Source organism: Hakea prostrata, chromosome 4 (genome assembly GCF_041222555.1).
Source record: "Hakea prostrata isolate BN-2017 chromosome 4, UWA_Hpros_2, whole genome shotgun sequence".
Lineage (NCBI taxonomy): Eukaryota > Viridiplantae > Streptophyta > Magnoliopsida > Proteales > Proteaceae > Hakea > Hakea prostrata.
The window spans coordinates 49808583-49819880 of record NC_142603.1 but is presented as its reverse complement, the minus strand read 5'-3'; the positions used below and the strand labels follow the sequence as shown (position 1 = coordinate 49819880).

Sequence of the window (11298 nt, the reverse complement as noted above, 5' to 3'; positions counted from 1 at the left end):
AATATCATTAATCGCATTTAAGTATATTTAAATTTCAAAAGTAAAAGGACTAAAATGCTCATCAGATTATTTAATATATTTTATTATTATTTATTTTGAATATGTATATTTTTTTTACAACATAATTAACGTTTAATGGCCAATTTGTTAATTTTTAAAAACATATGTTAAAATAATATATTAAATAACCTAAAGGACACTTTGGTCCTTTTACATTTAAAATTTGAATATATATTGGCTAAAGATATTAGTTTGCTTGAAACCCATATATAATATATTGCATTAAGGAAATCCAACATTAATTTATGACCAACTAAAAACACCTATGCATAAAAAACTCTTTAAAAAAATTGTAAATTTTAGATTTGTCTAGGAAAGACCAATAGTTATTGTACCTCCTTATATTATAATTTAAATTATTAAAAAAATCTTGTTTTCATAAAAATTACTATTACTTCCCTTACTTTTATTAGTGACAATTACTGTTAGATATTTAATATCTATTTTACCATTCTAAAATTAAAGTTCTTTCAATAAAAAAAAATTAAAGAAACATATAAAAAAAATGGATGGTTGACAGGCATCCACAAAGTAAGATCTGATGGCTTGAATTAAATCAAAATAAATAAAAAAATCTCACTTTCAAATTTGTTTTCTCCTCTCTTCCCAGCTTCATTCCCTTCCATCTTTCTTTACAATACAAAACATTCCTACTCAAAACAAAATCCGGCAATTCCAAAAAAAATTTTTGTGAAAAATCGATAGATGGATTACCCATTTTTTATTTGGACCTTTGATTGAGGATGATTTTTTTTTTTGGCTATTCAAGCTGTTGTTGTCAATTTCTTGGTGTTTTACAGTTTTGTTTGAATAAGGAAATACGCCAACCAGGAAGAAACAATCCTCCACTTTTGGGAAAACAGTAGAGACGAGAGCACCAAATGTTAAATCATTAACCCAAAAAAGGAGGTATGTCTTTCCAAAATTCCAATTCTTTTATTGGTTTGTATTCAAATCTTGAATTTTGTTTTAGAGAGGAAAGAAAGAGTTGGGTTCAGGTCATTGAATGGAAGAGCAAGAAGACTTTTTTTTTTTTTTTTTTTAATAATAAATAATAGGATAAGAGAAGAAGAGGAATTGTTTTTTAATAAATTTTAATTATAATAAGAGAAGATAGCACTTTAGATTTAGGATTGATTTTCCCAAATACTAAAGCTAGTAATGTAATTTAACATAAAAGTAAATAAATAAATAATATTAAATTTCGGTTTATTTTCGGGTTTTTGAATAAATCAAAGATTGAATTAATAAATTTAAATAGTATAAAAGATAAGATAATAATTGTGTTATAATATAGGGGGCCAACAGTAATTATCCTTTTTTTTTTTTTTTTGGGTAAACAAAAGGGGGATGCAGTAGCGGCGACCTAGCGCCCCCGCTACGCAATGTTCGGACTTTTTATCGAGTGTGTCCTATGCAAGCATTAGCCCTATGCACTACCAGCGCAAGCACTGACCCCGTCAGCGGAGCCCCACCGAAGGCCTAGTATAGTCCACAGAAGCCGGTAGCACTCATGCCCAGGCCAAAGAGCACACAACTGTCCAATGCAAGAAACAGAGGAGCAGAGGAGATTCAAACCTGGGACATGAGGTTTACCAAACCACTTGGGAGTGAGCTTTGGACCACTAGACCACCACCCCCGGTGGTAATTATCCTTAATTTTGATGACTAAAATACGTGAAACCGTCAAAACTATACCATGTAGCCCATTACAATCTAGTTTATATTAAAAGGCAAATTTTAATTGTAATAATATTTTTTTTTTTAATATATCTAAGGGTCTTAAAAATTAAAAATTTGCAAAATTATGCCAAACTCCCCCATTTATCATCCGCAAACCCTAAAAACAACACAAGTTCGTAGAATACCCAAAAAAAATTCTATTGTAGGAGTAATTCTTTCTAAAATGTGGTCTTTTTCACAGGAGAAGTGCAAGAAATCATTCTACAGAGATCTCCCAATCCATGCAATACGGCTAAAGACTTCTACAAGGCTGATGAGGAACACCTGAAGCAATCCTTTTCGACCTCCCTGTATGCGAAAAGCCTCGCATCCTCTTGGACCTACGAACTCAACAAGAATTCTTTAACATGGCATATGTTAGTGCTCAATGGGAGAGTGTGATGATCAATGAAGCATGGATTCTTGTTTTTTCCTTTGGATTCTTTTGACATTTATTTTGTTCAAAATTTTCAGTTCTCCCAATATCTAAAAGTCAATATCTTAGACTTTAGCTTGAGAAGTAAGCTATGAAGAATATAGGGTAAAAGAAGAAAGTTTCTGCAGGGGCGGAACCAGGATTCAACATCGAGGCCGAAAAATGAAAGTCCAGATAACCTTTCCATTAGAGAAGCACTAATGTTTTTTTTTTTTCCCACACATATTGTGTTGGCCTTTACAAGAATCATTGGGATCCTACCTATGAATTATTTTATTACATTAGGGCCTGTTTCTTCTTAGGAATGACATTTTCAAAATTTTTCTTTAACTCATAGAAAGAGAAGAGAATAGATAGGAAGAAAAGATGAGAGAGAAGAGAAGGGAGAATAAATAAAAATTGAAGATTTAGTTTTTAATTAGAAATGACATTTATACCCACTATTTTACCTTTAAAAATCGTTCTCAATATTAAGGGGCCAAATAGTGATATTTCACATGTGAGAAGAGAAAAAATTGAAAATTTTAAGTGAATTAATATAAAAACTAAAAAAACTAAGAGAATTATATAATTTTTTTAAACTGTGGTTCTTCAAGGCTTCACCAAGTAGAATCGAGCAGCAGAAAAAGAGCTGCCATGTCTTGTCTATCAAAACTCTTACCTTAGATTTCTCTGCTTAGTTATTGGAAGGAGTTAATGAAAATGAACCTCCAAACCCTCACATAGTTTGGCAACTTTGGAGGCAGAAATAAAGAGGATACTGTTGCCTTCTTGAAGTAACCCTTCATCATTTCTCCTTTTCCCTCTTTTTCTTATATGGGAACATTTTCTTACATTTTAAGGAATTTCATTAGTTTAAATTAAGGGCATGATTTTGTAAATTTAAAATCTTAGTAACTCTTAAATGTAAAAAATTATAATTACAAGTGTACCTTAGTCTCTTTTGTGTGTGTGTGTGTGGTTGGTTATAATGGTATCGTTGGATTAATATATCTTGTGCGAATCTAATTTTCGGTGGAATGAACATAATAGCACTGTCAATCTCTCAATCCATCGCCTTATCGAGTAAGATTGGACCTGACTTAACTTGAATTGAATCTATTCTTTTGGGTTCATGATTTGCTCTTATCTTACTAGGCCTACTTTGTGGCAAGTAGCTCTTTCTATCTTTTTTTTATATGAAAATTGCTTTCTAACACATGAAAAATGGCCGGTTAATGTTAGAGATCAAAAAATTAATAAAAAATGTATAAAAGTATTTTGGTCATGAAAAACCAAATGTACTTAATTGGCATTTTTTTTTTTTAATATGAGGTTCATCCGGGCCAGCTTGCGCGCACCACGATTTACATCCTCAAGGGAGCTTTTTTATATTAATGCCGCCGAGTGGGTGCGAACCCAAGGCCTCCCTTAGAGAAGTTGGATCTTTAACCGCTTTAACATACCACCTTTGGCACTTAATTGGCATTTTTGGATACCAATGATGGGGCAAACATAAAGTTTGTCTTTTTGGGACTAAAATGACTTGGATCACAACTCAAGGATCAGATGAAAAGTACTAGTTTTTGTTATTAATATTTTTTATTTTTGGCCCTTGAGATGTCCCTAAAATCAATGCCACCTTTCTAGATATTCAATTTATTAGTCCTTACTATTAGAAATGACAGTTAAACAAGGCAAAGCCTTGGAACTGGAGTTGGCAACAAAAAAAAAAAAAAAAAAAAGAAGAAATGACATTTAAATGCTAATGCAAGCAAATAAAAAAAAAATTTTACAACGCAAAAATACCTTGAACAGAAAAACCCTAAGTTTCTACCAAAAAAAAAGAAAAACCCTAAGTTACTCTACTATTTGGAATGACTCACTCTTCTTCTACCCTCAACCACCCATCACTGTACTTATAGAGCTATTGATTTAGTTGACAAAGATCAACACCTCAAAATATAAAGTTTAAGAGTTTGTAAATCATTGATGCAATAGGCGAAGCCATAGTTCTAAGAAATGTTATACGTATTCAAGTTATATTTTTAAAAATAAACTAGTCAGAGTACACATACACTTGCATGTATTGGTGTTTACTTAAATATGAATTATATTCGAAAAAATGATGTATTAAATTATTAATATAATTCATTTTTACATTGGATATTATTAGACCAAACTTGAACAAGTTTCTTTTACTCAGGGGGAAAAAATTTTAGACAGATTTCATCTTTTTAATTGAAAAGATTTGTATTAAACATTAAGTGTACTTTAATTATTGAACCCATAAAAATATGTAATTATTTTTTTAGTATAATAGTACAGTTATTGTAATAAGTATTTATCTAGCTACTATCTAAGGGAAGGAATAGAAAAAAATAAAGGGCAAAGGATTACAGTCATTATACTAAACTATATTAAAAAGTGTCAAAAGGTAAATCAAGAAACTAGTAACAACATTTAAAGGTATTTTAAGTATAAATGAAGTCATGTTCTTTGGCTCCATGCTTTTAGTTTTAAATAATAGTATGATTTTATCCGCCATGGTTGAACCCATGTCTCCGCTATTTAGTATGATTATTGATTAAGCCAAAGAAAGCTATGGGCCCTCATTACAGGAATTAGGAGCCATGGAGTGGTAATCCATCTTCCTAGGTCCAAAACTAAATGTACACTTTAGTAATCCTTGAAGTAAAGTACCCAATATACCAACCAGTTTAAGTATGTCATATAGATATACCAAATAATATAGTTTGGCATAATATAGGCATGTATTATTGAAAACCAAATAGTATAGTTTGGCATAAGTGGTACGGTTTTGATTTCGATAAATCATACATGGCGTATATGGATGAACAACCTTACTTCACATATAATCTCCATATGAAACTTGTAATTTTCACATAACTCCCTTCATTGGCTTTGGACATCTATTTTGGCATCCCCCTAGTCACTGGTAAACTAAAAAGAAAACACTGTGAAACATTGATCTAAAGGGTGAATAACATATTACAAGGTTGCCAATGATAGGTTAGTAAAGTTGTTAAAGGTCCAACCTCCTTAGGGGAGGTCTTGGGTTCACACCCATTCGGCGGCATTAATTATATAAAAGCTCCCCTTGAGAATGTAATCGTGGTGCACGCAAATTGGCCCAGATGAACCTCATATCCAAAAAAACATATTACAAGGTTGGAAAGCCTAATTGTGACATCTCATTGAACAGAGGACAAGTAACTCTGCTACTCAGACTTGCCTTTTACTGCATCTTCATAGTCTCTGGTTTCTATGGTTGAATTGTAACAGTGTTATCCACAATCAACGCACTCAACACCCTTGGTACTTGGCTCACCAAGCATCTTTTTACACCAATGACATTTTCAATGTTTTGCCAAAAAAGGTGCAACAAATGGATCACAGAAACATCAAGTGGATACCTCCACAGGTGGGGTGGCTCAAAATCAACATTGATGGATCTTCGATCACCATGGGTAGCAACAATTTAGTAGTTGGATTTGGAGAATTGTTTGTAATCATCTAGGGAGAATGCTTGGTTGCTTTTACGAAGGGTGTGGCACTCTTTCAGCATTGGAAGCTAAAAGCACTAATATGGGTGTAAGATATCAAACATCATTATATAAGGGGATAATTTGCTAGTTATCAACCTATTGCAAGACACTGCGAAGATAGCAAAACTCTAGCCTTGGGATTTGAGAACATAAGCTTCACTCACACCTTAAGAAAAGGCAACATTTTTAGTTGATTTCTAGCTTTTCAAGGAGCCAAGTCACATATTTCACCCAAAAAAAATACTTGTAATTTTTGGTGAAAATGTTAGAATAAAATTCAAACGTAAGACCTCTTTAGATTTATTATCTCTACGAAGCTATTATCACCTACTAAAAGTAGGTTCACTAATTAAGTCATTTTTGTCATACAAAAACTAGATTAAATTAACCAAACAAAATTGATGACATGAAACATAAGAACCCATCCAAGAAAATCGATACAAAACTAGTATCAAAACTAAATCAAATAAAAACAGATCTTTTCTCTTCAACATTGAAAAGTTAGATCAATGAAATCACTTCTTACATTTAATGTCAATTCCACAAAAGCAGAGAAAGTCAGAGAACAGATTCAGAATCAAATCAAACCGACCAACCGACACCCACAAGCATTATATTATTCAACCAATGGGTGTCATTATCGGATAGAACAAATTTCGTATGGGGTAATTTTTTTGGGAAAGAAAGAAAGAAAAAAAGAAGAAATCTGATATATATCTTTATCCTAACCATACATGATATCCAATGACGTGGGCCAATTGGGACAAAGAGTTGCCACTTTTTTGCAATTGCTTTGGTCGAAATGGTAATGGCACTGAGAAGAAAGGGACCATTTTTTGGAGGAGGAGAGCCATTATACGGGCCTAGTTGGTGCTTGCGTCTCTGCTCCTCGCTTGGGCGATTCAGATCAACCACACAGGTTTCAACAACACTAGTACACTACACTCTGTCTCCACTTTGTTTGTATCAATTTTTTCAACCCCTTTGGGCCTCTTTCCACCACCACCATCTCCAGAGTACTTAAAGAAGGGAACAACCAGAGAGCCCCATTTCATCTTCTCACCCAGAAATCTCCACTTATCTCTTTGCTTTTAGCTTTCTTTGTTAGTGGAGAGCTATTACATTTCCAAATGGCTCTGTCATCGTTTTCTTTTCCTGGTTATTTGCTCAGAGATGCAAGTGTTGTTGATTCCCTGAAACCCATTTCGAGTTTACATCATCTGTGCTGGGTAGCAGATCTGCAGAACCAATACCAGAGCCGACTCCCGCAGGTTTGAAATTTCGTTATCTGTTAGGACTTCACGATATGTTAGAATGCTAGTTAAGAACTGGGTTTTGTCTATTTTGTCTAATTCTGAAAGTTTCTTTCAGATGGACCTTTCTTGTGGGTATCAGATAGTTTGAAATTCACAGACCCATCAAGATATTTTGGTTCTGTGGTTAATTAATTGGATGGTTCTGTTATGATTTTGATGCAGGCCAAGAAAAGGACCAGAGGTGTCTGTGCATCACTATCAGATAAGGGGGAGTATCACTCCCAGAGACCACCAACTCCTCTTTTGGACACTATCAACTATCCAATCCACATGAAAAATCTCTCAGTTAAGGTAAATTCATGAGTGATAAACTGATGCCAATTTATTCTTTTAGTTGCATGAACTTGCCTTGTCTACATCCTTGTATCATCTGCCGATTCAGGAACTTAAACAACTGGCTGATGAGCTACGTTCAGATGTCATTTTCAACGTCTCTACAACTGGAGGCCACCTGGGTTCAAGCCTTGGAGTGGTGGAGCTTACTGTGGCTCTTCATTATGTCTTCAATGCTCCACAGGATAAGTTACTCTGGGATGTGGGTCACCAGGTACTTATCAAGGCTCTTCTGTTGCTGGTTTTGATTCTGTTTAGAGCTGTTATGGATGTCAATTCATGTCTCAGTTGCAATTCATAAGTTCTACTTCTTGCCCTTTTGATTCTGCAGGCATACCCTCACAAGATCCTCACGGGGAGAAGAGATAAGATGCAAACAATACGCCAGACGAATGGGTTGTCCGGATTCACTAAACGTTCTGAGAGCGAATATGATGCCTTTGGTGCTGGTCATAGTTCAACCAGTATCTCAGCTGCCTTGGGTATATGGCTGTACTTTCCTCTGTTTCAAATTTGATAGTTCTCTAGTGAAATGGCTACTGAACCAGTTCAACATTCTGAATTGTTGGGATGTTTTGGTCAAGCAGGAATGGCTGTTGGAAGGGATCTGAAGGGCAGAAAAAACAATGTGATTGCTGTCATAGGAGATGGTGCCATGACTGCAGGGCAAGCTTATGAGGCAATGAACAATGCTGGGTATTTAGACTCGGATATGATTGTGATACTCAATGATAACAAACAGGTTTCCTTACCGACTGCTACTCTAGATGGCCCTGTTCCACCTGTAGGAGCTCTGAGCAGTGCTCTTAGTAGGCTGCAGTCTAGTAGGCCCCTTAGAGAGCTGAGAGAGGTTGCCAAGGTACAAACACTTAATAAGATCAATCCTAACAGTTTTGATCACAATTTGTACCTGGTTTTTATTGCAAGTGTGGTTGCTGCAGGGAGTGACGAAGCAGATCGGGGGATCAATGCATGAACTGGCAGCCAAAGTTGATGAATATGCCCGTGGGATGATCAGTGGATCTGGTTCAACACTATTCGAGGAGCTTGGTCTCTATTATATTGGACCAGTTGATGGCCACAACATAGATGATCTGATAGCTATTCTCAAGGAAGTCAAAAGCACCCGGACAAGAGGCCCTGTCCTCATCCATGTCATTACCGAGAAAGGTCGAGGTTATCCATATGCTGAGAAAGCTGCAGACAAGTACCATGGTAAATTCAAACTTTATACTCTGGTGGATGAAGTAGCTCCATCTGAGAATCACGGATTAAGAAAATAATATAAGATCAATCTATTGATTGTCTTTTTGCAGGTGTTGCAAAGTTTGATCCAGCTACTGGCAAGCAATTCAAAGCTCCTGTTCCTACTCAATCGTACACAACATATTTTGCAGAGGCTTTGATTGCAGAAGCAGAAGTTGACAAAGACATTGTTGCCATACATGCTGCAATGGGAGGAGGGACAGGCCTCAATCTATTCCATCGCCGCTTCCCGACAAGATGTTTTGATGTTGGGATTGCAGAGCAACATGGTGTCACTTTTGCTGCTGGTCTTGCTTGTGAAGGCCTTAAACCATTTTGTGCTATCTACTCGTCTTTCCTACAGAGGGCTTATGATCAGGTTGCTCTCAGTGCCTCATATTCTTCCCTTGCTTATTATAATGGCCTATATTCATTATCAATCAGAGTGAGGTTCTTGACAACCATGGTGAAGAGGGAATTTCACATAGGACATCTAACCCTCTGGATTAGCATGAGGAACTATTTTCAACTTGTACAATAAGAGGTGGGAGTTTCAATTATGACATGGAAATAGCCTTGGAAGAAGGAAACTTGATTCTTGTTAATAATTGTAGCTACTATCCATTTAGTGAACATGATACTTAGCCAAACAATGTTGATATTGGAAAGCTAAGAACATTTTCCATTCTGCAGGTTGTGCATGATGTGGATTTGCAGAAACTACCAGTAAGGTTTGCAATGGACAGAGCTGGATTGGTTGGCGCAGATGGTCCCACTCATTGTGGATCATTCGACGTCACTTATATGGCGTGCCTCCCGAACATGGTAGTGATGGCTCCATCAGATGAGGCAGAACTCTTCCATATGGTTGCGACTGCTGCTGCCATAGATGATCGGCCCAGTTGCTTCCGATACCCAAGAGGAAATGGAATTGGAGTTCAGCTGCCACCAGGAAACAGGGGTATCCCCCTGGAGGTAATCTTGCAACAGCCTGTGATTATACCCGACATTGGGAAGGTCTCATAAGCACCATGGAATAGACACTGATTTCTTTTTTGTTTTCCCTAAGGTTGGCAAAGGCCGGATATTGTTGGAGGGCGAGAGAGTGGCACTTTTGGGCTATGGAACAGCAGTTCAAAGTTGTTTAGCTGCTGCTGCTTTAGTTCTACACCATGACATACGGTTGACAGTAGCAGATGCGCGCTTCTGCAAGCCGCTTGACCAAGACCTCATTCGCAGCCTTGCTAAATCACATGAATTTCTAATTACAGTGGAAGAGGGATCAATTGGAGGCTTTGGGTCTCATGTTGCCCAGTCCTTGGCCCTAAATAGGCTTCTTGATGGAACAACAAAGGTATGATTCTACATGATTTAGTTTTGTATTGTGAAATATACCCTACATTATATTTGTGTATGTGAGAAATGGAATCAAGAATACTAACTTCCAGTTTGAAACTCTTTTGCAGTGGAGGCCATTAGTTCTTCCTGATCGGTATATTGACCATGGATCACCGGCTGATCAGATGGCCGAAGCCGGTCTCACACCATCTCATATTGCTGCTACTGTATTCAACATCCTTGGACTAAACAGAGAGGCCCTCGAGGTAATGTCATAGAGAAGTTAAAAAAAAATTATGTGGTGGTTGTCCACCCAATGTAAAGTAGTACCATACGTTGTCATTGATTATCAATGTAGTTAAATTCAGTCTGTAGAAAAGTGAGTTCAGCAACATAGGAACTAATCCAGATTCTCAGGCTCCAGGATGCATACCTGGAGAAAATATGTGAACTTGAGAAAGGGACAACAATCACTGTTGAGGTCCCATCAGTTCCTATATAAGCATATGCAAGGAGCATCCTTGGGCTCTGTTGGGTCGTAAGAGAAATCAAAGGAAATCAAAATTTTCGAATTTTACTGGGAACTAGGGAACTATGTAATTAGTATGAACATGATTGTGTCAAATGTAAGTCTTGTTTTGATTCAAAAACCTGAGGGATCTTCATGTAATCTTAGATATCGTGCCCTCTTTGCTTAGCACAAAATTTTCTTGTAAACAGTAGAAGCCATCTCATCACATAATGGATATTTTTATGGAAGTGCTGAAACATTGACAGCCTCTTGAAACTGATAAGATAATAAATCATTTTCAAAAAATTTTTAGAAATCTCTTTTGCCCTACATTTAAAAATCTTTTTAGAATAAGATCATAAGAATCTACAAAAGAAGAAGAAATGAGAATAAAATCTAAGACATGTAAGCATCAAAAGAAAGTTACATGATATGCAAATCCACCTTCAAAGTGTCTTTTAGACAATACCAAGTTAAATGTTGGCCTTGCTGTAATGGCATAATGCATGGTGATGCTTTGGCTGCATTTGGATGGATATACAAAGATAAAAAATAGCATTACTTTTTCTCAGAACGGATGATTAATATTGCTACAGATATTCAATCAGGTGTAACTAAAAATGAAGTAGACTTCCTAGGTGGACATTTCTATGAGCTTTGGTAATTTTGGTTGAAAAGCAAAGAAAGCATTTCTCTGCAGGGCCTTTTGGTATCAATTCTCCTTCTCTATTTTGTTGATTTAAAAGAAATGAATATAAGAATCCCCTTTTGGTCAATGATAAATAGTTT

General features: G+C 36.0%; 1 protein-coding gene across 1 annotated transcript; it reads left to right on the top strand.

Annotated features, from left to right (window-relative positions):
- The first annotated feature begins 6579 nt into the window (after positions 1-6579).
- LOC149019361 (putative 1-deoxy-D-xylulose-5-phosphate synthase, chloroplastic) lies at positions 6580-11249 on the top strand. Its single transcript, XM_089153388.1, has 10 exons — positions 6580-7037; positions 7245-7373; positions 7465-7629; positions 7747-7897; positions 8003-8274; positions 8357-8630; positions 8732-9039; positions 9354-9635; positions 9730-10014; positions 10127-11249. The coding sequence occupies exons 1-10, from the start codon at positions 6897-6899 to the stop codon at positions 10274-10276; spliced, it is 2157 nt and encodes a 718-aa protein (XP_089009514.1). The 5' UTR covers positions 6580-6896; the 3' UTR covers positions 10277-11249.
- The last annotated feature ends 49 nt before the right edge of the window (positions 11250-11298 follow it).